The 27,846-nt window shown below is 47.0% G+C and overlaps 1 protein-coding gene across 2 annotated transcripts in view; it reads right to left on the minus strand.

Moving 5' to 3' along the window:
* LOC101604872 (desmoplakin) overlaps positions 1-22,145 on the minus strand; it is a 57,711-nt gene extending 35,566 nt beyond the window's left edge. For both annotated transcript variants that reach the window (XM_045136473.1, XM_045136472.1), the window contains exons 1-4: positions 21,961-22,145; positions 6,795-6,897; positions 5,656-5,804; positions 3,880-4,054 (exon numbers count right to left, since the gene is read on the minus strand). In XM_045136473.1, the coding sequence (XP_044992408.1) occupies positions 3,880-4,054; positions 5,656-5,804; positions 6,795-6,897; positions 21,961-22,145 (612 nt within the window). The remainder of the gene's footprint in view (positions 1-3,879; positions 4,055-5,655; positions 5,805-6,794; positions 6,898-21,960) is intronic.
* Between the last annotated feature and the right edge of the window lie 5,701 nt (positions 22,146-27,846).

The raw sequence follows: 27,846 nt of genomic DNA on the forward strand, positions 1-27,846 counted from the left end.
TGTAATTATTTTTTTATTTTTATTATTATTTAGTTTTTGGTTTTTCAAGGCAGGGGTTCACTCTAGCCCAGGCTGACCTGGAATTCACTATGTAATCTCAGGATGGCCTCAAATACATGGTGATCCTCCTACCTCTGCCTCCCGAGTGCTGGGATTAAAGGTGTGTGCCACCACGCCTGGCCTGGCTCTATATTTTATTTTATTTATTTTATTTGTTTTGGTTTTTCGAGGTAGGGTCTCACTGTAGCCCAGGCTGACCTGGAATTCACTATGCAGTCTCAGGGTAGCCTCGAACTCATGGCAATCCTCTTGCCTCTGCCTCCCGAGTGCTGGGATTAAAGGTGTGCACCACCACGCCCGGCTCTATGTTTTATTTTTAAAATTGCACTGTTTGCGTGTGTGTTTGCATGGGGTGTGTGTGTGTGTGTGTGTGTGTGTGTGTGTGATGTGCATGTGTGGAGGTCAGAGGACAACTTTCAGGTGGGTCTTCCTCATTTTAAGGCACAGCTTCCTTCCCCTGATTCATGGCTTCCACTTTTTTCTTGGGGTAGAACTGGGGCACACCAGCTTTCTCCAGTGTGCCATCCCGCCTGGCCCAATACATGCCCACTTCTAAATCACCTGTGTCAGAACAGATCACACTGGGAGGGCAGCCAGAACAGAGCCCGACTGTCCTAAGCCACATCCACGTTCCCGGGAACTTGGCAGGGCTTCAGAGAGAGGAGCCATTTCAGAGTCCGATCACTGAAGGTCACCTGGACTTTGAGCCTCATCTGCAGCTGTCCCAGCATTAAAGCAGACACGCACTGGGAGGTACTGGGCTCTACCAGCCAGGTGTACAGTATCTGCCTTGTCCATCGACACAAGTGCAGATGAGGAAAACAAAACCAAGCCTGGCAGGGAGACGGGCACGGCCTCCCGGGCGCCGCTGGGGAAATGGCTCCCTTGTCAGCAGAGGCCTTCACGGTGCCTCCTGGGAATAGTGAAGAATGCAGGCTATGTGTGGGGTTGGGGGTGAGAGAGAAAAGACACACAGAACCCAGGCCAAAGCCCCAGGAGTGATCGCAGGGCTTTCGGTTTGCTGGCAGCTGTGAGTCTGACCTCAAAAGCACGGCACTCCTGACGCTGAGGTAGGAGGGTAACAAGTCCAAGGCCAGTCTGGCTGCATAAGACCTTATCTCAATAGAAAATAAAATAAACTAGAAAAAACATTAACTGAATAAGGATGAGTGAGTGAATAAAAATGACCTTAAGCCAAGTCCATGTGATAATGCCATTTTCTGAAGTTTAAAGATACAGAGACTTTTCTAGAAAGCATTCTTTGCTTCCTTGCTTTATTTATTTTTTGTTTGTTTGATTTTGAAACAAGAGTCTCACTATGTGGCACAGACTGGAATTATAGGTGTGTATCACCACACCCAGCTCTATAAAGCCTTACACAGCTACACCCAAGAGGAATACAGAAAATGACAAATTATGAGCTGTCATTTTATATCCCTGGTATAGTGTCTCAGAAGTCATCAGGGGAGATGATGTTGCATAATTAATTGGCCCAAAGGCTGTCTTGCCTGTCAGTGAGGATCTCCAAGGTACACACAGTTCAAGCTCCACCAAGTCAAGTTTCCACAGATATGAAGCGCCTCCTCTCCTTACTCCTAAGCAAGACTTTATTATAGCTTTTGCAAGGCAATTATTTGGCCTTTGGAAAATATCTTGTTTCCTCCAATAATATTCATCCTTGGGGCCATAATTTGGAGCCTGCAGTTTCTGACATGGTGCCAGCACATATAAAACCCTTAAGAAGCTAGGTGTGGTGGTGCACGCCTTTAATCCCAGCACCTGGGAGGCAGAGGCAGGAGGATCGCCATGAGTTCGAGGCCACTCTGAGACTCAGCCTGGGCTATAGTGAGACCCTACCTTGAAAAACCAAAAAAAAAAAAAAAGAAAGAAAGAAAAGAGTAAAAGAAGGAAGAGAAGAAAGGAAAAAAGAAAAAGAAGGGAAGGAAGAAAAAAGGAAAGAAACATGTGTTCAAAGATTTGAAGGGAATCTAAACCATACAGATATTGTGGCTTCTGAGATAATCACTGATGCTCTTCCCACGTTCTCTTCATAATGAGTGGAAGGGCGCACACCTCAGGCATGGTGGTACACACCTACCATCTCAGCATTCTTGAGGCCAGCCTGGACTACATAGCAAGATCTAATCTAAATAAATAAATTAAAAGGTAAACAAGAAAACATAACTGAGTAAGTGTGTGAATAAATGCCTAGTGGCAAAAGAACTCACCATGTAGGAAAGAACACACTCAGAAATCTTAACCTGGGCTAGGGTAAGACCCTGCCTCAAAAAGAAAAAAAGGAAAAGGCTGGAGAGACAGCTTAGCAGTTAGGGTGCATACCTGTGAAGCCTAAGGACCCAGATTTGATTCTCCAGGTCTCACATAAGCTAGATGCACATGGTGGCGCATGCATACGGAGTTTGCTTGCAGTGGTTCGAGGCCTGGTGTGCCCATTCTCTCTCTCTTGCTCTTTCTCCCTCTAATAAATCTACTAATCTCTCTATAGTGTCTCTAATAAGTAAATAAATAAAAATAAAATCTTTTTTAAAAAGTCTTCTTCTATAAAAAATAATTAACCTGGCAGGGAGCAAGCACTTGCTGTGGTCCTCGCGACGCCGCAGGCTGACATTGGAGGACACCTCTAGCCACACGCTTGAGACTAGTCTTCAGCAAGATCATAAAACCCAGACTCAAAGGGAAAAAAGAGTTTTGCCAAAGTGGCTGAGAAATTTTAGAACCACTGCCAAATTGATCCAACAATCCACCAAGCTTCCATACAGCCACAACCACACTGCCTAAAGATCTCTCCACAAAGCCAGGCGTGGTGGCGCACGCCTTTAATCCCAGCACTCGGGAGGCAGAGATAGGTGGATCGCTGTGAGTTCGAGGCCACCCTGAGACTACAGAGTGAATTTCAGGTCAGCCTGAGCCAGAGTGAGACCCTACCTTGAAAAACCAAAAAAAAAAAAAAAAGATCTCTCCACAGCATGTCATTCTAACACACCTGCCACCAGCTCATTACAGGGCCGAACGAGGATAGAAAACAACGGAATGATAATTAGCATTGAAAAATACTTTGTAGAGGGGCTGGAGAGATGGCTTAGCGGTTAAGCGCTTGCCTGTGAAGCCTAAGGACCCCGGTTCGAGGCTCGATTCCCCAGGACCCACGTTAGCCAGATGCACAAGGGGGCGCACGCATCTGGAGTTCGTTTGCAGTGGCTGGAGGCCCTGGCGCACCAATTCTCTCTCTCTCTCTCTGCCTCTTCCTCTGTCTGTCACTTTCAAATAAATAAATAAACATAAAACAAAAAAATTTAAAAAATACTTTGTAGAAACCCCAGTTCTAGGGTTTCAGCTCACTCCCACATGAGGGCTGTATTGCTTGCACAACCAGGCAATTGGCACTTCAAACATACAAGGTAGGAACCCATGAGCCCAAACCTGAACCCCCATTTTCACTGTTCGCACCTCCTCCTCCCTTTAACATTTTCAGTGAATCACTACTCGCTCTTTCTTCTTCTTTCTTTCTCTTTCCTTTTTTTTTTAAGCTCAGGCTGACCTGGATTTCACCAGGCAGTCTCAGGGTGGCCTCGAACTCATGGCGATCCTCCTACTTCTGCCTCCCAAAGTGCAGGGATTAAAGGCGCCCGCCACCATGCCGGCTGCTCTTTCTTTTAACCCATTTGTGACACCGGTGAGGTCAGCTGATCTCTGATGGCGCAGGTGGCTGTCGCGGGACATCTGGCACTGGGACCTCTCTCCGCCTTCCACCCGCGCTGCCCTGCTCTGCGGGCTCAGAACCCGCGGCGCACTGCTCACCCGCTGCTGCCTCATCCAGCCCAGACAGTCGCCCGTGAGGCGCTTGGTGAACTCGTCCCACCCGGAGCCACTCTGGCACGTGTAGCCTCCGCCGCCCTTGGAACTGGCTCTTCGGACACGAGGGACGCTGATGGCTTTATAAAGGGCTCGCATTTGCTCCTGCAGCTGAAGCAGTCTAAAGGGACAGGAAAACAGCGACATCATCGCAGGAGAGAGACCGAGGGAAACACGTATGGGGACCCTCTTCTGGGTCTCCTTTGGGTCAGGCCACATGGATTTTCTTGGGGGGGGATTATTTTTTTTTTCTTTACTCCATGACTTGCACCTTATAAAACATTAAATGCTATGAAGATGTTCAAAGCCCAAAACATCATGAAAATGTCTCAACCTTTCCCTAACTGGGAAGTACCTTTGCTTTTCTTGTGAGTTTCATCCTAGGGACTGCTCTGTAATGCCCTTCCAACTCCAAGAGCACCCCTTTGGTATTCTTTAAAGTAACATTTAATATTAACTCACAGAAAGTCAGACACCAGAGTTGGAGAGATGGCTCAGCGGTAAAAGAGTTTGCCTGCAAAACGGCTGGAGTTTGGTTGCCCAGCACCCACATAAAGCCAGACGCACAAAGCGACTCATGGGTCTGGAGTTCATTTGCAGTGGCTAGAGGCTCTGACATGCCTATTCTCTCACGCGTGCTCTCTCTCTGCTGGGTGTGGTGGCTCATGCCTTTAATCCCAGCCTTTGGGAAGCCGAGGTAGGAGGACAGTCATGAGTCCGAGGCCAGACTGACACTGCATAGTCAATTTTAGGTCAGCCTGGGCTAGGGTAAGACCCTACTCACCCACCCACTCCCGAAAAAGAAAAGGAAAATAAAGAAAGTCAGACCTGTGCCAGAGACCTCTCCTACACTGCTGCCTAAGTGGAGGGAAGGTAATGACGCAGCTCCATTCAGCTCTTCAAGGAAAGAGCCAGTTTGTGTGGTCCCGGGGATTAAACCAGGGCTGTCTGGATCCTAAGCAAGTGTTCTACAACTGAGCTACATTCCCTGCCCTTTAAAAAAAAAAAAGTTTTTTATGGTGCTGGAGAGATTTCTCAGTGGTTAAGGCACTTGCCTGCAAAGCCTAAAGACCCAGGTTCGATTCTGCAGTACCCACATAAACCTAGGTGCACAAAGTGGCCCATGCACCTGGAGTTCATTTGCAGGGTCTGAAGACCCTGGCGTACCCATTCTCTCTCTCCCCTCCCTTTCTGTTTCTCTGTGTGTCTCTCTGTTTGCAAATTAATTAATTAATTAATTTTAAAAAATTTAACAGGGCCTGCTACTGAAAACAAAAACTCCAGGTGCAGCTGGCTTTATGTGGGTACAAGAGAATCGAACCTGGCTGGCCAGCTTTGTAAACAAGTGCCTTCAACTGCTGGGCCACCTCCCTAGCCCCAAGAACTACTTTGTGAATGGTCACTTTCTTGGGCAGGTCCATTTAATTCTTCTCAGAGCAGCTTTGAGAACCCATGAAAGACGAAAGTAGTGATTTTGATCTAGAAGTGTGTACCAGGTCCCAAGTAAGGCAGGTCTTCCTGGGACCCATGTGCCTCCTGCAGGAGAGGCCCTGGGCACTGAGCTGAGAGCAGCCGGATGTGAGCCATTCTCCTTCTCAGGGGCTGCCTGAGCCTGCTCTGAGGGGAGCACCTTTTCTGATAAGCTTCACACCTAAGCCTTGCTCTCAGGGGAACACCTTTTCTGGTAAGCTTCATGCCTAAGCCTTGCTCTCAGGGGAGTACCTTTTCTGATAAGCTTCACATGGCTGGCCCATCTGCCGCATCTCCCGGATCAAGCTATCTGTGATTTCCATCTGGTCGTTGGCCTGTGCAAAACACTCATCCAGTTCTCTGCTTCTAGCCAGCTGGATTCCATCTCCGTATTTCAGTTCCTACAAGAAAAAAATCCACACGAAGGACAACATGTAAGACCACAATGAAAAGCTTCATGAGTGTTAATGAAAGCAAACTTTCTATACTAAATGCAGTAAATATCAAAAGTACCTCCCCCACCAAGCTGCAAAAGATTCAGGTGGGGTGATACACACCAGTTATCCCAGTCTCCAGATGGCTGAGTCAGGGGGATCCCAAGTTCAAGGGAAGCCTGGGCTATGTAGCTAAGAGCTCTCACACAAAACAAAAACATTTTAAACTGAAAATGATCGTATTAATTTGCGATAAGGAATAGTGGGGGATTCACAAATCAGAATTTGTGGACTGGGGCTAGAGAGATTGCTCAGTGGTTAAAGTGCTTGCTTTAAAAGCCTGGCAATCTGGGTTTGATTCCCTAGTACCCACATAAAACCTGATGCAAAGTGGCACATGCATGTGGTGTTCATTTACAGTGGCAAAAGGCCCTGGCTACACAGCCAGACTGGCCTTGAACTGGTAATTCTCCTGCCTCTGTTGTCCAAGTGTTGGCTAGGATTATAGTAATGCATCACTATACCCAGCTAAAGGGATATTTTTTAACTGGGCAAAAATGTACAAGAATGGGAAACCAACACAGTATCTAAAATAAGAAATTAGAACATTACAATAGTCTTTGAATAGAAAAACCCTTACACTCTTCAGGTTAAATGTTTGTGACAGACGCATACGCCACTTGTACATGTGACATTATGTGGGTACTGGGGAACGAAATCCAGGCTGTCAGTCTTTGCAGCTTCAAGTGCTGAGCCATTTCTCCAGCCCAAGCCTCTTTTCCTTATAGTTTCCCCAGTCTATGGCATTGTTACTAGCATCAGAAAATGGACTTCAATATATCCCTCTCTAGGCTGGCCTGGCGAAAACCATCTGGAAACACTAAGTGTGCGAAAGAGATCCCGGAAGAGTGATGTGCAGGTCAGGAGCAGGGGAGTGGAGGGGAACAGAGAGCTTACAGGCTGCACAATGAGCTCTGCCCGCATCAGACAGTCCGAGCAGTTCTGCAGCAGCTCCTGGATGGTGTTCTGGTTCTGGTGCCTGGACATGGTGCCAGTTTGACTGAGGAGACAAAGAAAGCAGGTGTGAAGTCACTCTCACCAATCATAAAACCAAAAAGGTTGCAAAGGTGGCACGAAAACCCTCTAGCAAGATCCTCTACCCAGATTCCCTAGCTGTTCACATTTTGAAGTTTGCTTTATCCCTCTACCCATAGACGTGCATTTGTTATCTTCTAGAACATTTGGCAATGACCATGTCCTTTGAAATGAAAATATTTCAGTATATATTGCCTTTTAAAAACTTATTTATGGGCTGAGAGATGGCTTAGTGGTCAGGGCATTTGCCTGCAAAGCCAAAGGACCCAGGTTCATTTCCCTAGGACCCTCGTAAGCCAGCTGCACAGGTGGCACATGCATCTGCAGTTCATTTGCAGTGGCTGATAGCCCTGGTGCACCCATTCTCTCTCTCTTTCCCTCTTTCTCTCAAATATAAAATAAATTTTAAAAATAAATAATTTATTTATCCAGGTGTGGTGGCACATGCCTTTAATCCCAGGACTCAGGAGCTAGAAGGATTGTCATGAGTTTGAGGCCAACTTGAGTCTGCATAGTGAATTACAGGTCAGCCTGGACTAGAGAGAGACCCTACCTCAAAAAAAAATTGATTTATTTGTGAGCAGAGGGAAAGGGAAAAAGTAATAAATGAGTGGGATGAGTTCACCAGGGCTGCAATTGAATTCTAGATGCATGTGCTACTTTGCACATCTGTCTTTGCATGGTTACTGGGAAGTCAAACCTAGGTCAGCAGGCTTTGCAAGCAAGCGCCTTTAACTGTGGAGCCATTTCCCCAGCCCTCAGTATATATCTCTTAAGAATAAGGTATCCACTTATGTAACCATATTGTAATGATCAAAATCAGGGAATTTAAGATGACTATAATATTACTTTATAATCTAGACAACAATGTCAAATTTCATCAGTTAACCCAGAAATGTCCTTCATAGAAATTTTTCCTCTGGCACAGAATTCAAACCAGGAACACTCTTTTGAGTTGTAAAACACATTACTAGCAATGACATGGAGCTATGTGAGCAGGAATCCATCCTTCTCACTGCAACCTTAATGTCAATTCCCCAACACACAGGTCCTTCCATAAGACCTCATGGTGTCAGACTCGGATGTCACTAGTAAATGAGGCCACAGGAAAAAAGAGAAAATAGGAAAACAAATTCTATTAAAGTTTTGTTGTTGTTGTTGTTGTTGTTTTGAGACAGGGTCTCGCTCTAGCCCAGGCTGACTTGGAATTCACTCTGTAGGCTCAGAGTGGCTTTGAACTCACGGTGATCCTCCTACCTCTGCCTCCCGGGTGCTGGGATTAAAGGTGTGCCCCACCACGCCTGGCAATGAAAGGTTGTTTTTTGTTTTGTTTTGTTGAGACAGTATCATTTATCTCAGGCTGACTTCACATTGATATATAGCTGAGGATGACCTTGAACTTCTGATCCTCTTGCCTCCACCTCCCAATTGCTAGAATTACAGGCATGTACCACCATGCCCAGTTTCATGAGGATCAAACTCAGGGCTTCATGTGCTTACTCTACAGGCATTCTACCAACTGAGCTACATTCCCAGCCGTACACATATATTTTCCATGATCAAATTAAAACCCAGTCATGACAAAGAAATCATGGTGTGAAGAAAATGATGGAAATTTAAGTATCTTCAATGCAAAAGCAAGTCCCTTCTTTTGAGGTTGCCTTTGATTAAATATTTCTCTCCATCTTGAGGCTCATTTGATATACATTCCACATGAGGCACTTTTATGGAAGATTTGTAAGAAACCTTAAAACAACTATAGTGGGCTGGAAAGCTGCTCAGTGGTTAAAGACATTTGCTTGCAATTCCCCAGTACCCACATAAAGCCAGATGCACAAAGTGGTGCAGTAGCAAGAAGCCCTGACACACCCCATCTTTCTCTCTTTCTCTCTCTCTTCAAAATAAATAAATAACAACTATAAGCCAGGCGTGGTGGCACACACCTTTAATCCCAGCACTCAGGAGGCGGAGGTAGGAGGATCGTCATGAGTTCAAGGACACCCTGATACTACCTAGTAAATTACAGGTCAGCCTGGGCCAGAGTGAGACCCTATCTCAAAACACCAAAAAAGAAAAAAGAAAAGGAAAGGAAAACTCTAGTGTTAAAGAAGAAAGTTGTTAAAGCAAGAGCACACAAGATTTGGACGTCTCCTGACATGAGTGTGTCTGAAAGAGCCGAGTGGATAAGAAATGGCGCTGCTTTTCAATTTCCTAACAGAGTAGCTCAAATTATGGTTTGACCGGCGTAAGAAGTCCTGAGTGTGCGCGCAACGCTGACCCGTCACGGGGCTTCAGAGACAGCTGCTCCTTCCGCCATTCTATCTGTTTTTCAACTTTGTATTGACACCTCCATACACAATGAATCCTGATTGTAACTCCCTCCCACCACCCTTCTTTGTCTCACCTCTTATATCCCCCTCCTCCTTCCCAACTAGCCCCTATCCTATTTTGATGTCATCATCATTAAAAAAGCAGAGTTCAGGGTTCACGGTTCAAGGTTCATCTCATCCTAGCCCAGGCTGACCTGGTATTCATTCTGCAGCTCAGACTGGCTTCAAACTCATGGCAATTCTACCACTTCAGCCTCCCAAATGCTGGAATTAAAGGTGTGCACCATCACACCCAGCATCATCTTCCCTCCTCCACGATGGATTAAAACCTCTATCTATAAGCCAAAATAAACCCTCCATTAACAAGGAATAAATAAATCCCAGCACTCGGGAGGCAGAGGTAGGAGAATCGCTGTGAGTCCCAGTCCAGCCTGAGGTAAAGTGAGATCTGAGACCCTACCTTGAAACAACAACAACAACAACAAAGAATAAATAATTTTTTTAAGAGAGGAGTTGGACTGGGGTGTAACTCAATGGTGGAATACTTGTGTAGCACGTGCAAAGCCTTGGGTTTTATTCCCAGCACTGGAAAGTGTTTTTTGTTTTTTTTTTTAAAGAGGTTTGAAAACAATGACTTATTATGCACAGCCAGGTAGGCTCACAAGAATGTGGGGACTTCTCTCACCGTACCTGATCACGCATCACCACCACAGGAGAGCACTTTCTTTCTTTCCTCTGCTCCCCATGTGGGGTCCCTCCCTGCAAGCAAGGCTCCCCAACATGCCAGCACTAGCTGAACGTGGGTGAGGAGCCCAGCCCTCCCTGGGAACCTCTTCCCAAATGACGACACCAGCTCCTCTAGGCAAGCCCAGGCAAGGTCCAGCCTGGGCTTCCACCCACCCAGCCCTGGGCAGCCCTCCTCCCGCACACTGCCGCAGGGCGCATGCGCAGGAAGCCTGGCACACTGCCCACGAGCTGGGCAGGCCGCGCTGCATCTGTTGTCCCGACTTGCGCAGAATTCCAACGACCTGAGAACACTTGCCAAAATGCACCTGTTGGAAAACAGGAAGGAAATTCAAGAAACAATGGGGAAACTTGAGAAACACCGCAACGGTTCACTTAGAATGACGAAGGAATCAGTGAGGTCATTCCGGAGGGGGCCTGGAGCCCTGCAGTGAAGACGCATCAGGGCAGCAAGCGACTAAGACCTCACATACATAAGGAGGAAGGGAGGGAAAGAGAGAGGGAGAAGGGAAGGAGAAAAGGAAGAGTAAGTCAGCTTTGTGTAACTCTAGTTGGTTTCTTTCTTTTTCCTTTCCTGTACATTTTTGTGTATTTGAGACGGGTCTCACTCTGTAGCCCAGGCAGCCTCCATCCCATCAGGACCCTCCTGCATAGCCTCCTGCGCCAGGCTGGCGGCCCTTATTGACCACACGGGCTAGAGAAACGCCCCGAGATTAAAGGCATCTGCTTGAAAGGTGACGGAGGAAGCTCTCTTCTGAAACATTTGGAAATTCTATTCAGCAAGCTGGCCAGAGGGTCATTGCCACAAAGAATGCCAGGCCCAAGCACGTAAATGAAAGGGGTTATCTCTCAGCACAATGGAAAGCCAGACTTTCTTCAGGGATTTAACAAGGTGTGCCCCATAAAAACGATCATAAACTGAGCTATAAGACCAAGGTAGGTAGGGGAAGATAGATACTGAGTGCACAAGAACTTTGTACCCTCTCAGCAGCTTTTCTGTAAGTATTGAACTATTCCAAAATGAAAATGCATTAGAGTGGGTGTGTCACTCAGCGGGACAGCCTGTGCTTAAGATGAGCAAGGCCCTGGGTTCAATCCCCAGCACCGGCACACGCCACCGCCGCCGCCACACTTACACACAGAGGCGGGGAAGTCAAACTCTGCGGTAAATAAATGTATCCAAAATGCCATTTAAGTTTTAAGCCAATTCATGAAACTCACTGGACAATGAAACATAAAGCAAGAACGTCTTACCCCACTACTACCACTACTGAATTTTTTTAGTTATTATTTCTTCCTGGTTTTAGAAAATACCACTACTGTGGGGACAAAAAAACACTTCATACTTTTCCCCTTGCCCACACATATTAATATTAATATTAATATTAATATTAATATTAATATTAAAAACGAACAAACAAAACAAAACAGGAGCCAGAGATGTAGCTCAGTCGGTACAGTGCTTCCTAGAATGCATAAAGCCTGGCTTCCTTCCCCAGCACTGCATAACCAGACATGGTGACAAAGGCCTGCAAACCAGCACTCGGGAGATGGAAACAGGAGGATCAGAACTGGAAGGTGGTTTTCAGTCAGAAAGTAAATTCTACACCAGCCTGGGCTAATGAGATTGCCTCAAAAAAAGGGAGGAGGAGGAGGTAACCCTATGCGCTGTTAATAATACTAAACTAGGGCTGGAGAGATGGCTTAGCAGTTAAGGCATTTGCCTGCAAAGCCAAAGGACCCAGGTTCAATTCCCCAGGACCCACGTAAGCCAGATGCACATGGTGGCACGTGCACCTGGAGTTCATTTGCAGTGGCTGGAGGCCCTGGTGCACCCATTCTTTCTTTCTCTCTCTCCCTCTCTCTCTCTCTCTCTCTCTCTCTCTCTGTCTCTCTCCCCTTCTTTCTCTCTGTCAAATAAATAAATATTAAAATAATAAAAATAGTAACAATAATAAACTAATTCTTCATGCTTTACTAAAGAACTTGCAAATGTTCACCACCACGTGCCCATGACAAGACCATTCCTCACAAGTTTCACTCTGCATTTTAGTAAATAAATGAGCATCCAGATGGGGAAGATGAAGGCACAGAAACCAAATTTCTTTAGGATTCAAGAAGTGAAAAGCTAGCATGTTGAAAAACTGAAATTAAGAGTCTCTAGGGGGGGCTGGAGAGATGGCTTAGCGGTTAAGCACTTGCCTGTGAAGCCTAAGGACCCCGGTTCGAGGCTCGGTTCCCCAGGTCCCACGTTAGCCAGATGCACAAGGGGGCGCACGCGTCTGGAGTTCCTTTGCAGTGGCTGGAAGCCCTGGCGCGCCCATTCTCTCTCTCCCTCCATCTGTCTTTCTGTGTCTGTCGCTCTCTTTTATAGGGGCCTGGGAAGATGGCTCAGTGTGGTTAGAGTGCTGGCTTGCAAAGGCTGGTGGCCGGGTTCAGTTCCCAAGCCGCTCACGAAAGCTGAACTCTGGAAGAGCGGTGCAAGCACCTGGTGTGCACTGGCAACGGCAAGAGGCCGTGGTGCACGTGCGCACACACTCACAAATAAAGTACAACAATTTCAAAAAAAAAAATTTGTCAGGCATGTTGTCTATAGTACTTCACTTTACACACTAGCTCCCTTACTCAGGGGAGGTGTTCTGAGAGCCACACCCCCCACCTGGTGACTGAAACCTTGCAGAGTCCTCAGATACATGCGTTTGTTGGTTGAGTCAGATCTCACTCTGTAAACCAGGCTGGCTTTGAACGCTAAGTAATCCTCTTGCCTCACTGAAGTTCTGGAATTAGAGGTGGAGCCATCAAGCTTTTTTTTAAAATACTAAAAAATCTGTTCTCATAGAATAGGAATTTTTTTCCTATTCATACATACCTATGACAACGTTTAATACATAAATTAGGCACAGTAAGGGATCATCAATAGTAAGATGGTAACTGTAAAAATATATTTGACAAAAACATTTGAAATTTCTAACTTGTTTATTTCTGGAATTTTGGGGGGTTGTATTTATTTTTTGTGTGTTTGTTCCCGAAACTCATTATGTAGCGCATATCTCTTGATCTCTAACTCATGGCAATTCTCCTGCCTCGGACTCCTGTGTACTGAGATTACAGGTGTGAGCCACCATACCTGGCATGTGTCCATGTAGTATTTTTGGACAGCACATGACCATGGGTAACTGAAACAAGAAAAAGGAAACAAAACCACGGATGTGGGGGACTGGTCCTTAAAGAGGCCAGCTTGACTTGTCTTCATCCGAAAACCCTACTTCAGCCTGCTTTCTAGCCAAGAAGGCTTTGGAACCTGTGAGGCGAGAAAGCAAAAAAGGGGTGCACCTGTAGACTGGCTGCATGCACCTCAAAAGACGGGCTGATCCCAACTGAGGTGAGTGAGGGGAGGAAGACTCCAGCTTGACGTCTCACGCACACCGTATTTCACACAGAACTAACTCTGTTTCTTCTGTTAGTAAGTGAATATTTCTATCAGGTGGGAAGAGAAGATGTTTCAATAAATTAAAAAATACTATTTAACAAGTGTATGTGTTTTAGAAATTCCTAGCTTCACAAAATTTTAGTCGTGCTACACAGGGGTAGAAAGGTGGAAAGCTTATAACATGTTAAGAACTGAATAAACATCTAGGGTTCTTTTATCTTCTATGTCACTAAAATGTAATTTATGTCAGTGACATGGAAGAGAAAAGCCATCACATCACATGCTTTTTTTGGGAGGGGGAAAAGGAAACTCATATGGGTCAAATCGAAAGACTACTGGCTTCTAAACTCAAACTACAAGGTATTCTTGGAAAAGAAAACATTCGCCCTTAGACATTTTTAACTATTCTGAAATTGTTTTATCTTGAAACTCACAAAGACAAGTGACTCATGCCACCTAGAACCTGTCTGCACAAACATTTTTTTTAATTCATTCTCAAACTTGTTTAAACAAGTGGCTCCAAGCTTTTGTATAAAGATCCCTTCATCACTGGGTAAAAGGAAACTGTGTTCTGTATTTTCATCCAAACACGGGTCACATGAACATGAGAACAAGGGAGAGCCAACTTTTACCTTACAATGTTCAGACACATTCTTTTCTTTAAAAAAAAAAAAAAAAAATCCCAGCCAGGCGTGGTGGCACACGCCTTTAATTCCAGCACATAGGAGGCAGATGTAGGAGGATTGCTGTGAGTTCAAGGCCACCCTGAGACTTACATAGTGAATTCCAGGTCAGCCTGGACTAGAGGGAGACCCTACCTTGAGGGGTTAAAAAAAAAAAAGTCCCCAAATTAGCTGTCTTATGGCATTGACTGTACATTTGTCAGAATGTTATCACAAGCAGGTGTCTTGAAGGGCACGCACTATTATAAGACAAAAACAGTCAATCTCTTTGTTGTAGAAAAATAACTTTCACTGTTGAACATCCCTGTCAGTTAATGGTAGTTCTGTGTGTGCTCTTCCTCTTCCCCTGGACTTCCTTCCCCTCCCCCCTCCCTTTCCTCTCTCCCCTTCTCTCCTCTTCCTCTCTTGATCATTTATTATTCAACACAGGGTTTTATATATTTGCCTGAAATGAAGTCTTATGTCTCTCTGTGGTCAGGTTCTTCAACTGATGTCTAGAACAAAACCTCACCTAAGTGTCTTGGAATCATATAACGTATTAATACTGATCTTAAGGCCTAACTTTTCAGCTCTTTACAACTTCCAAAGCATCTTTCACATCTACTGTATTGTTCAAGTTTCTTTAAAGGATCTTAAGTAAAAAGAAAAACAGAAACGCAGTTTTACTTCTTTCTTCGTGTAGGGATGACTCACGAATACCCTGGACATCAGGTGTCAGGCAGCCATCCTTCGGGAGTGGCAGACCCAAGGCCTCCTGCGCTGTGAATCTTAGTTACCTGCTCACCCTCTGCCCCCACTCCCTACTACTTATTTGCACACCTGGCTACCCCACTCCTGGAGAGTGAAGTCCCACACCTGAGTCACCCTCCCTCCCACACACAGCTGACAACACAAGGTTCTGTGACTGCAGATGTTCAGTGCGTGTTTGCTTAGCTTAGTAAACTGCAGGAGCAACAAAGGCAAATGAATGGATGATTCGAGAACCCTGAACTCACACTAGATTTAAAAGCTCAATTTTGAGCACAGCAGTTACGGCAGCTATCCCAGCCCTAACAAATGAACCAAAAAAAAGGGGGCTTTTTCTCTGTAGATTTAAAAGAAAAGGGCTCACCTCTCCTCTGCTCCTAAATTTTGTCCTCACACAGGAAACATGAGGTAGTGTTCCAATAAAAATTCCACCTCCTCCTGGGTGCCTTGCCATTTCTCACTGAGTGTAGGTGTCTGGTGGGGCGGGGGGCAATCTGCTCACTTATGATGACCTTTACAAGGACCTTGAAGTTGACAACACCGGCGTCCCTCTCAGCTCAGCCACTCTTAGCTGTAGAGCCTGTGACTTTGATCAAACTAAAGTGGCACGCTTGTATGGCTTGTAAGCATCTTGACAGGAGGTGACACCCATGTCCTTGGGGAGAGAGGCTTGGTGGAGGCAGAAAGTTTCTGCAGGGTGCTACAGGACTAACTCCTCAGGCTTCTGAAGGTCCCCTTTCGTGATTCTAGTTTTTACCCCCCATTGATTATTTTAAGATCAGGATATAGAAATTTGGGCATGTAGCAAGAAGAAAAGGAAGGAATGTATACACATGTACGAAAGCCCAGGACGGGAACCAGTAAATGTGTACAATTTATGTTGTCATGGGAGCAGTCACAATAAGTTCATATTTTCAAAGTGAAGGAGGAGAAGAAAGAAATGGATTGGATATTAAGTGTGAGGCATTTTCAGAAGTTCTCAAGATTACCCATAAAAAAATCAAATAAAGACAATTCAATAAAAATAATTACATTTTGCCACTATGGAAGAGTATTGAAGGAATATGAAAATTCAGCAAAAGATGACTTTGTTTTTTAGTTAAGTGAGGATGACACGAAATGATTTGGTTTTACAAATTTAATACCAAAATAGAAATTTCTATTTTGAACTAGTTCCCAGTGCAAAAACTTATTTTATGGAATCCTGGGGGGGAAAAAGGCTTATAAATTGTTTGTGTTCATGGAAAAGCTAGCTCCTTTCCTTCTCTCTAATGACAGATCAATTAGGGTTGTTATGTTTGTGTGTCAAAAACTGTTTTTCTAAGCAAAACCTTTCATCTGTTCATGTAGCTTTTCACTATAGAGTCTTCATTTTTGTGAAACTTATAGATCTCGTGAGTGGGGTTTCAAAGGATGTGGACCCCTCCAGCCAAGGCATTCACTGGGAGGTGTGAACTGCTGGACAGGGCTGGCTATCCAATGAGTAACTCATTGTCAGGGTCTCGGAGTTACGGACAGCACTGGCCTCTCCATCCGAACCACATCTGAGGGTTTCCAGCTCTCCACAATCAGGACCAGGTGGACCAGCCCAGTAGAAAGAAGGGAAGAGAGCTGCCAGAGGTGGAGCAGAGCTCCCGGCATCAGTGCTTGTAGCCTGAAACACTCCTAGAATCTCCTAGAACCCCCTCATCTGGAAAGACTGGTTACCTGAAAGTGGAGTTGGACTCCCAAAGTCACACCCAAGCCCTCCTTTGCTCCACCCTGAGAAGTCAGCACTGAGGCATCCCAGCATCAGCAGATTTTCTCTTCCCAAGACATTTCAGTCCCCTGAACAACAGTGAAGTCATACTCACATTCAGAGAAAAAAAATTAGCTACTGTTGGAAGCTGTTCTGTCCATTAAACAGCAGTCAGACAGCTTAGTACAGACTCATATTAGGTGGAGCTTTTTTCTAAACAGATGAAGTATACATACATTTTATATATATATATATATATATATATATATATATATATATATATATGTATGTATATATGAGAAAGAAAACCGTAGGTGTGAAATAAATGCTTCATAGAATACAGAGTGAAGACTGCTATGGACTTAAAGAGAAACGAAAACTCATGTTAGCTAGAAGACTTTACAAGTAAAACAGATGAAATCTAGCACAGAGATTTGAGCTGTTCTTGAGTGTTGCGATATCCTGGAGTCAAGGAAGCGAGCCGAGCCACTTGTGAGCTGTGAGACCTGAACCAGCTCTGACATTTTTTAACCCCAGTTTCCCATCTCTAAACTGCGCTGTTTGCCAGCTGTGAGGTTTGCAATGACGCAAGGCTTGCATAACACCTTGGCGTGTCACATGTGTCTGCCAGACAGTGGGATCCATGATTAACCATGGATCTGATTATTTTATTAAGTATACCACTCATCCAGACTTAATAACCATGTCAATACTATAGGCCACATACTAAGCGAAACTGAGCCTTACTTGTCATCATTTGTCCCAAAATAGTCTCTGAGTCCCCGGGCTGGGCTCCCAGACTCCCCTTGCGCCTCCCAGCCAAGTCTCAGTAGAAGCTGTCATTCCAGCCCAGCAGTTCCCACTTAGTTCCCATCCCCTCCACCTCTCACACTGGGACTCTCAGGACTCCTCCTGCGAGGGGCAGGGCCGCCTGGGGCTGACTTCCCGGCCCACGCCCCCACCTTGGCATCCAGCTCAGGGCCGCCTGTGGCCAGGAGCTCAGTGGCCACCATCTTTCCCTGCTCCTGGAATGCAGGAGTTTCATGGGGCCTCAATAAATGGAAACCTGCCAACACTCTGGGTCTGGACAGACCCCCCTCCATGGCTTTCCCAAGGTCCTTCCCGCTTTCTCCCCACTGCTCTCCGCTCACAGTGGATGCTGAGAAGGCAGTCCTCCCACGGGCCTCTGGGGCTATTCTCACGCTCGCCTCTGCCCACACACCTGCCCCAGGTGAAGCACTGCAGCGGAAGTCAGCATCACTTTCTTCGCAGTCTTAGCGGCCCCGCCCAGATGGCATTGCCACTCCTCACCAAGAGGCTGAAACCACATACACCCCTCCAAGCCAGCTACTTCTCATTGAGTTTGTAGGTGCTGCTGGGAATCGAACCCAAGGCTCTGACCATGCAATACAAGGGCTCACTTTTGTATCATAGTGCTTTACTATGTGAGTTCGAGGCCAGCCTGAGTTGTACAGTATTTCTATTTTCACCTTGACCCTCTGGACACCTAATATGTGCAGGCACACAGAGCACGTTCAGTAAATACCTGCATTGGATGAATGGTGTTTGAGGTCCCTCGGTGAGTATAAAGTCAGGCTGGGAAGGCACAGGGAGCCACCCAATTAGGCTAGGGGACCACTAGCAGTCCCTGCTCTAAAGTTCAGTGAAAATGGTCCTGTTTTTCTCATGCTAAGAAACAGGTTTGTTTCATGTGCGTTTTGTTGCGGTTGTTTGTGTTTTGTTTTCATTTTATGGTGCTTGGAATTGAACACGCTACCACTGGGCTACTGTTTTAAGTTAGAAATCATGTGATCTGGACAAAAATAAGCCTTCCTTAATATTACAACCGCATATCTCTGAAGCTTAATGACTCTGTCCTGCTTTTAAAAACCCTACTACAAAACCCACACTTAGATTGGAGCAAGATCTAAGTGTGGGATTTGGTTTCTTTGGGGATCAATCTCATTAAGGATTAGTATGTTGTTTTATAAGAATAGAGACTATGTGGAATAAGACTACAGAAATCTTCTTTAATAGAGGACAGCATCAACATAATATATACAGGAAAAGTCCAAAATTTACTCTCAAAACTATGCCTATTATATTATCAGACACGTAATATTTACCAACAATGCTTTGAATGGGATACAAGAAGTTGTTAAGTAGGTAATTGTCAGTTCCATGCAGTCTAAAGTAAAGCGTAAGGGACAAGTAAGTGGTGGGGCAGGAGAGGGTACGTCAATGCAAAGGGGTCTAAAACGCCTGCAAAATGAGCATTAGTAGTGGAAAGAACAGAGGGGAGATACTTTAAGATCAATTTTTAAAGAAAAATAAGGACTGGGAAGCTTGGTTTAGTGGTTAAAGGCACTTGCTTGCAAAGCGTGCAGCCCCAGGTTCAATTCCCCAGTACCTATGCAGAGCCAGATGTAGAAAGTGGTGCATATATCTTGAGTTCCTATGAAACAGCAAGAAGCCCTGGTACATCCATACTCTCTCCTTTTTCTCTCTGCTTGCAAATAAATTTTTAAAAAAGAAAAATAAGATTGGGGCTCTCTTAATGCTCATATTGGTTTATACAGGGAAGTGTTGAATACACTTATTTCAAAAAAATCACCAATCTAAGGCTGTTATGGTAACTCATGCCTTTAATCCCAACACTTGAGAGGCAGAGATAGGAAGATCACTGTGATTGTCAGTCCAGCCTGGGACTATAAAGTGAGTTCCAGGTCTGCCTGAGCTACAGTGAGACCATACCTTGAGAGGAGAAAAAAAAAAAAAAAAAAAAAAAAAAAAAAAAAAACTTCCCAATCTAATTCAGCCAATAATGTATCAGGTATTTAAGCAAATAGTTTTAAATTTCACTAGTAGTTTCCACAGTGATTTTTGTGGGGGAAATATCCAAAAAATTATTTAGGAAATAAAAAGTACTTATTAAATTCTTAATCATTCATTCAGCAGAGGTTCCCAGCTCCCTGGGGGAAGACAGGGCCTCCTACTTCTACATAATTCAAGCCATGATCCCTCTGCACAGAACTACAATGCCACCAGAAAAACAGGTCTGGGTGCATAGCCTGACTCCTCACTCAGTCGCCATTAACTGGAAATGCAGAAGTCAGCATTCCTGGGGTATTTTGTGTGCAGCCGCACCACTACAGGCCCCCCGCTGACATGGGAGCCTCCGTTACCTGGGTCTCCGAAAAATGACAGCCAGCTGATTAGGGAGGAAGCCTGTCATCTGCTAGGCGGCTGACCAATGCCAACCCTTGGAGAAAACATCCCTCCTCAAAGCGAGTTCATGTTCACATGGGTCTGTTTTCCCTTCCAAGGGATGTAAAACTGGACAGGTTTATAAACAGGCTTTTTGTGTTTTGTTTTTGTTTTGTTTTGTTTTGTTTTTTGTTTTCCGAGGTAGGGTCTCACTCTAGCTGAGGGTGGCCTTGAACTCATGGCAATCCTCCTACCTCTGCCTCCTGAGTGCTGGGATTATAGGCGTGCGCCACCACGTCCAGTTTATAAACAGGCTTTTTATTGGAGAAAACAGAACACAGAAATACTACACAATGAAAATACACTGGTGTGGAGAGATCGCTCAGTGGTTAAAGGTACTTTCTTGCCAAATACACTGAACCTCCCCTAAAGTGTTTCAGGAAAGAATCCTAAATAACTAAAGAAATAAATGTATCTTTCTGCTCTGCAGTTCATTTACCAATGAATGCATTAAAATCTTCTCTACAAAATTACAAGAAGCTTAGGCAGGAAAATATTTTATGCGTAGGCACTGCTTATTGTCGATTTAACAGGGCTAGCAGAGAAGTTGAACTTTCGCCTGACATGCAAGGTTTGAGATTCAACACCTCCAAAATAATAATAAAAGATAAGAAATCTAGGCTAGTAGAAACATGTTAAAACAATAAACAATTAATCGTAAACACTTGCTTTATAAAATGTAGAAAAGAGCCACAAAGAATCCTTACATATTCTGGCTTGAATTTAGATTGCGCAATACGCACATGTAAACGAAGGTGCTTCTCAAATCCTAGAAGACTTAAGACAGGAAAGTAAATTTTCAGATTTACATGGCTGGCAAACTTTAAAAATCCAAGTTTTCATGTCTGGGATCAACTGACACATTTTTTTGGTTTTTTCATGGAAATCCCTAGGGACGTTTTGCTCACAAAACAAAGTGATCCAAGAAGGAGAAAATAAGTTATCGTGCTGTCGGGGGAAATAAATAAATAAATCTAAGCAGAAAACAGGTTGCAACTCGCAAAAGCTCCGCGCAGCCCGGCCCTCCAGCCTGTTAGCAAGCAAAACTCCCCAGCAGTGCGCTGGGGCGGCCCCTCCTCCGCCCCGGGCCGCGACGCCAGGCAGATACGGTTCTGGGCTCTGCCTCTTTCCCAAAGGTCTGACGCGGGGCCGTCGGCGAGGGGCGGGCCCCAGGCCCCGGCGGCTCACGTGGGCCTGCGGGAGCAGTTCTGGGGACTCCGGGCTGCCCATCCCTCCCCCACCCGCCCCTGGCCCCTCGGTCTGTCTCCAGGACGCGCCGGGCCAGCGCTGGCGCGCAGGATCTGTCTCCCCGTGGCTTCCTCGCCACCCCTAGTCCCGCCGGGGCCACCCTGTTCTCAAACGCCCAGACCACCCTGGGCTGACCAAAGGCAGAGCCTGAGCTAGTGCTTCTGGACAAAAAAAAAAAAAAAAAAGAGTTAATTCGGAGTTTTTTTTCTTTTATTAAGGCTGGGGGAGCCGGATGTGGTGGTGCACACCTTTAATCCCAGCACTCAGGAGGCAGAGGTGGGAGGATCCCTGTGAGTTCGAGGCCAGCCTGGGTTACAGAGAAGAGTTTCAGGTCAGCCTGGGCTTGAGCGAGACTCGACCTCGAAAATTTGAAATAAAATCAACACAGGAGAGGCACAGAGCCTCCGATGCGCTCCGAGGGGTCCCCGAGTGGCCAACCTGCGGACCCGCAGGGAAGCCGGCAGTCCGCGCCGGGCCCAGCGGGCGCCCCGCAGAGAAGTCTCAATGGGGGGCGAGTCGGGAGTCCGAGGTGGGGCCGCCGAGCAACGATCGTGGGGTGACCATGAGTTTGGGGGTGACCCCTTCACACAGCCTTTTTGATTACAGTTTGAGAAACGGGGGGGACCTTGAGGTCTCAGGGCCTCCTCCCACCTGCCCGCGGGAACCAGGCGATCGCAGCCAGAGTTCCCCGCGCAGAGGACAGCCTGGAGGACAGCGCAGTGTCCAGCGTCTCCGCGCTCTCCCGGGGAGGGAAAGGGGAAGCCGTCCCCGTGCGCCCCCCCTCCAGAGTCCCCGCGCGCGGGCTCCCGGGCGCCCCAGCTCCCCGCGGGTGGGTACCCACCAGTATCCGTCCGAGTTCTGCTCGGCGACCCCGCAGCGCCGCGAGTAGAACATCCTGGTGGTGGTGCCGCCGCCTCCGCCGCCGCCGCCGCAGGTCCCCTCGTAGCGCAGGTCCGGGCCCGACTCGGCGCGGGTCAGGCGGCCCAGCGTGTTGATGCGCGGGTGGGAGCCGCCGTTGCAGCTCATGGCGACGGCCACGCGGAGCGGCCGGGGACCGGGTGGACGGGGCCGGCTCGGGGACCCGCTGGGGACGGCGAGGCGCGCTGGGGCCCGGGGCGCAGCTGGGCGAGTGCGTGGCTCTCCGGGCGGGCGGCCGGGGCGCACAGGAGCGGCGTCGGGGCTGGGTGTGGGTGTTGGTGAGGCTGGCGGCGGCCGCGGCCCGAGTCTCCTCCCCGCTGGCACCCGGCGCCCGGGCCACACCTGGCCGGTTTCTTCCCAGGGCGGGGTGCGGCCGCCGCGGGGGTCACCGACGCGCTCGGGCCGCCCCGGCCACCTGCGGCTCCGCCCTGCGCCTCTGAGACGCGAGCGAGGCGGAGAGCGAGGGGCGGGCCCCGGGGAGCGGAGCCAGCGCGCATACGCACACACACTCACACACACACTCACACACACTCACACACGCGCACACACGCCCCTCCGGGCACCGCCCACGGGCGCTTCACCAGCCGACACCGCGAGGGGGCGAGGGGGACACCGGGCCACCATCCCCGGGGCGCGACCACCCCGGGCAGACCTGCGCCCAGGGCGCACGGGCACCAGCTCTGCAGCATTGCGGGCCACAGACGAGAGGAAAAGTGCGTCCAATGGGCCCCTGCGCGGGACCGTCCTCGAGAAAAGTGTACTTTTTTGTTTGTGTTTTTCTCGAAACTGTGTGAACCGAGCTTTAAATGGAAGCACAACTAAAGGGAGAACCGCGCAGACTCTTCGACGATGGTGCCAATTAAGTCGGCTATTTAAAAGTTCTCTCTTCACTCTTAAATGGCCCCAGAAGTCCAGTCCCTGCCGTGTTAAAACTGTTTTCACTGAAAAAAAATCACAAAAAGATGTGTCCCGAAATGATTTATTTGGCGTGAAGATAAACAGAGCTCAAGAGCCTTTTTTTTTTTTTTCTTTCAAGGTAGGGTTTCACTTTGGTCCAGGCTGACCTGGAATTAACTGTGTGTAGTCTCAGGGTGGCCTCGAACTCACGGTGATCCTCCTACCTCCACCTTCTGAGTGCTGGGATTAAAGGCGTGCGCCACCACGCCCGGCTGGAGAGCTGTTTTTCATCTGCTAACTTGCCAGTGTCACTGCTCTATTTTTTTTCTTTTTGAGGCTTGTTTTCAACAAGAAGTGGTAAAGACTTAAACCACGAGACTCAGTTTCCAGTCGGGTGTGGTGGCACATTCCTGTAATCCCGGCACTCAGGAGGCTGAGGCAGGGGGATTGCCACCAGTTTGAAACCGACCTGGGCTACAGATCAAGACGAACATATTCTCAAAAAGGAAGAAAAGTGGCTAGGGATGTGGCGGCTAAAGGCGCTCGCTTGCAAAGCCTGCTGACGGGAATTCCATTCCCCACTTACAGCCATTCGCAAAGTGGCACGTGCGTCTGGAGTTTGTTTGCAGTGGCAGGAGGCCCTGATGTGCCTACAGTCCAACTTTCTGTCTCTTTCTCTCTCCCCCCCTCTCTCTCTCATGAGAGAGGGAAGTAATTTTTTTTTAAAGAAACAAAGAGAAGACTTGGATTCCACATTTTGTAAAAGAACCTTGCATAGGCCTGTCTGGGTCCAACCCTCTGGACCTTCTCCCCAGCCCCAGCCCCTTCCTGAGACTGGAGCTTGAGAGACCCCGCGCCCCGGACAGATACCATCACAGTTGATACAGATGAGTAACTGGAACCAGAACATTCCAGAGACTTGTTCCAAGCCCCTCCCAGTTAGTAGCTGAATGTTACCAGCGCTGTAGCCTCGCCACCCATAAAAAGCTGTTTCTCTAACTTGGAAAATGATTAAATACTATTTAGTGAACACCATCTAAAGTTTACTATATATATTCCTCGTCTTCTCAACTAATGCCAGTTAACTGTCCTCATCACAGTGTTTCTGAAATGCTATGAACCAAAAGAAGCCAAAAGGCAAATATCAAACTACATCCGTGCGTTCTGAGGGGGAGATGGTTTTCCTGACTGTGCCGGGTCGTTCCTCTGATGACTCCTGGCCCTGTGAGACACAACCTTTGACAACAGGTTTTGTGCTTTTGACTCACAGTTGGCCACAGCCAGCTAGGCAAAATCCAAAGAGTCAAATATACAACGATTGCCCACTTAGCACACCCAATTGTTTCTATTTCTGTCTCAATTTCCTCTCACTGAGTAAAGAATTCTTCAACTCAGATGGTTACACTAGCTGTCATCCAGAGACAAGACAGGATTTCTTTCTGAGGTGGAGTCAATGTCTGGTCAGCCTCCATACAAACAGCCCATAATGTCCACTGGTTGGAGGAGAGAAAACACACTGGTGTGTCTGTAAATAATGCACAAAACTTGATCCAGGGCATTTTCCTTCTGTGTGCCTCCTTTGTCCAGCAGATAGTAACAATCTACTGTATGGAAGAGCCAGTGTCAGTTTCCAAAAACAGCAACATCAAATAAGGCATAGCCCTGTCCTTAAAAATATAATAGTAAGCCAGGCGTAGTGGTGCACGCCTTTAATCCCAGCCCTCAGGAGGCAGAGGTAGGAGGATCACCGTGAGTTCAAGCCCCCCCGCTGAGACTACATAGTTAATTACAGGTCGGCCTGGGCCAGAGTGAGACCCCTACCTTGAAAAACCAAATAGACATACATACATATAAATATTAGTAAGGGTCGGAGAGATGGTTTAGTGGTTAAGGCGCTTGCTGGCACAGCCAAAGGATCCAGGTTCAATTCCCCAGTATCCGCATAAAGCCAGATGCACAAGGTGGCTCATGAAGCTTGCAGTGGCTAGGAGGCCCTGGCGCACCCATTCTCTATATGCCCCTGCCTCTCTCTTTCTCCCTTCTCTCTGTCTTTAATAAACAAATAACAATATTAGAGAAAGACTTCAAGTTAAACAATTCAGTTTTCTTTTTTTTTTTTTTTGGTTTTTCGAGGTAGGGTCTCACTCTGGCTTAGGCTGACCTGGAATTCACTATGTAGTCTCAGGGTGGCCTCGAACTCTTGGAGATCCTCCAACCTCTGCCTCCCGAGTGCTGGGATTAAAGGCGTGCGCCACCACGCCCAGCTTCATTTTTCTAATAATGTAAACTAGACAGATGCAATTTCATAGCGGAATTCTCCTTAAAAATACCCCATATATTTATGAATCCCTCTCAGTGTCAACAAAGCGCGTTGCAGCAGGCGGGAACTTCAGAGTTCACGTGGGACAGTCAGGAACCCCGCTCCACACAGGCCCAGCCACCGCCCCGGCAGCAAAGGAGCCGACAAGCCCACCAGCTGCTCACCGGCCGCGGCCTCCGCACCTGCCTCACCGCATCCCGCCGCCTCCACGTCCTCCCGAGAACGCAAAGGGCTCCCCGCGAACCTCGCAAGCCTGCCTGCGAAGACGGAGGTTTCCTTTTATCTTTGTCTAAGGATGGCACAGGAAGATAAGAAGATGAAATGAGTAGGTTGGCTACTCATTTCAGGAAGATGGACTCCAGACACAACGTTAATTGTCTAGGCTGGCTCATGTCATGAGGAAGGCTTTAACGTCAGGAAACCATTGCTACGGTCTGTGTTGTAACTTACTCGCCTTCCTCATGGGGAGAAGGGAAATAATACTTGCCCAGGTCTACAGTGAGAACCATGAAAGACAACGCAGGGGTCATTTTTAAAAACTGTGAACTATTATGTCAAGCTTAAGGTACCACCTAGTAACCCAAAAACTCTTGGCTAGAAATGAGATTTAAAAAAAAAAAAAAAGTGGGCTGGAGAGATGGCTTAGTGGTTAAGCGCTTGCCTGTGAAGCCTAAGGACCCCGGTTCGAGGCTCGGTTCCCCAGGACCCACGTTATCCAGATGCACAAGGGGGCGCACGCGTCTGGAGTTCGTTTGCAGAGGCTGGAGGCCCTGGCGCGCCCATTCTCTCTCTCTCCCTCTATCTGTCTTTCTCTCTGTGTCTGTCGCTCTCAAATAAAAATAAAAATTTAAAAAAAGTATTATTTGCTTATCTGCAAGCATAAAGAGAGAAAAAAAATGGGCACACCCTGGCCTATTGCTTCTGCAAGCAAATGCCAGATGCAAGAGTGTCACCTTGTGCATCTGACTTTACATGAAAACTGGGGACTCGAACCTGGACTAGCAGGCTTTGCAAGCAATGCCTTTGACCACTGAGCCGTCTCCGCAGACCTGGAAGTGAAGTTCTAGCCTCTATTGTTCCATGTTTATCTCACAATGAATCATTTAAGCTCTCCTCTTGCACACGCTCCGTGTTCTTCATATGAAAACCCATGTGAGTAGCCAGCGTGTGCCGGCCGCCAGGCTCAGTACTAGACACCTGGGGAATAAGGCGCATTGCTCGCTACAGGACACTGAAAACGCCACTCAGAAAGCAGTTACACGTCAGGGTGCGCTGCCACCGGGGTATCTTTATAGAATCATGGGAGCACATGACGTGCTTGGAAAGTAGTTTGTTTCTTAGAACCAGATCTAAAAAGCACAGAACCCAAGGCCTGGCAGGCTTCACGAGCTGGCCTGAGCAGGTCAGCTATTTTTTCCCTGCCACTTGTAGATAGCTCCCCTTGTACTGATAGAGACGGATCCCTGACAGGCCGCCGGCCCTCTGCTGACCTTAGAAATGACCTTGCAGCTAGGAGAGAGGCTCCAGTCACAGAAACACTAAACAGAGCACCTTGATTTCAGTGAGATTAAAATGAATCATATATGTGCTCAGAATCACATGGGAATGCTCCTCCCTCTTTGTGGCAAATGATATTTCTTTGTCACAAAAATATTTATAGCCCATGAACTAAAATAGTTGGTCTATGTGACAGGGGTAGTATTTGAATAAATCAGAACATAGACAGAAGTTTGGGTTGAAGATATGATGTGAGGTAAAGAAAATGACAATTAAAATGGAGACAAATTTCAGTGACAGAATATATAGAAGGGCTGGGGATGGAGCTCAGTAGAAATATGCTCGTCTCACAGTCTTGAGACCTGGGTTTGATCATTAGCATCCAGTGTGTGTGTGTGTGTGTGTGTGTGCGTGTGTGTACACTCATATGCATATGAGCACATATATGTGTGTGAGTACATGTACTTTCTTCCTTTTCCACTTGTATGAACAAATTTAAATCCTGCAGAAATTATAAATCTAAGCTCTTAATTTTACAAAAATAAGATTATTCTTTCCTTAAATCGTTGAAACTGTTCGAAACTTTCATCAGAGGAAGAATGTATGGGGCCTGGGGAGGTTGCTCAGTGGTTGAAGGCAGTTGCTTGCCAAGCCTGCTGGTTGAGATTTAACTCCCCGACACCCCCAGAAAGCCAGATGCAAATGGTGGGTGTGGTGTGTGCGTCTGTGATCCCAGCGAGACGTTCACTTGCTGCCCAGCAGTTTGTTTGCAGCAGTTACAGACCCAGTCTTTAAAAAGGTAAAACACAGATGCCTCAACACCGATCTCTGTCACACATGCCCTGTGCTGTGGCACATGTATGTGTGTGCACGCATACGCACACACACACACACACACACACAAATAAATAATGTTTTGTTTTTTGTTTTAAAAAGCATTTAATGAAGCAAATTAAACCCATTTCTAGCTAGACGTGGTGGTGCACACTTTTAATCCCAGCACTCAGGAGGCAGAGGTCGGAGGAGTGCTTTGAGTTCAAGGCCACCCTGAGACTCCATAGTGAGTTCCAGATCAGCCCGGGCCAGAGTGAGACC

This window comes from Jaculus jaculus, chromosome 17 (genome assembly GCF_020740685.1).
Source record: "Jaculus jaculus isolate mJacJac1 chromosome 17, mJacJac1.mat.Y.cur, whole genome shotgun sequence".
Classification (NCBI taxonomy): domain Eukaryota; kingdom Metazoa; phylum Chordata; class Mammalia; order Rodentia; family Dipodidae; genus Jaculus; species Jaculus jaculus.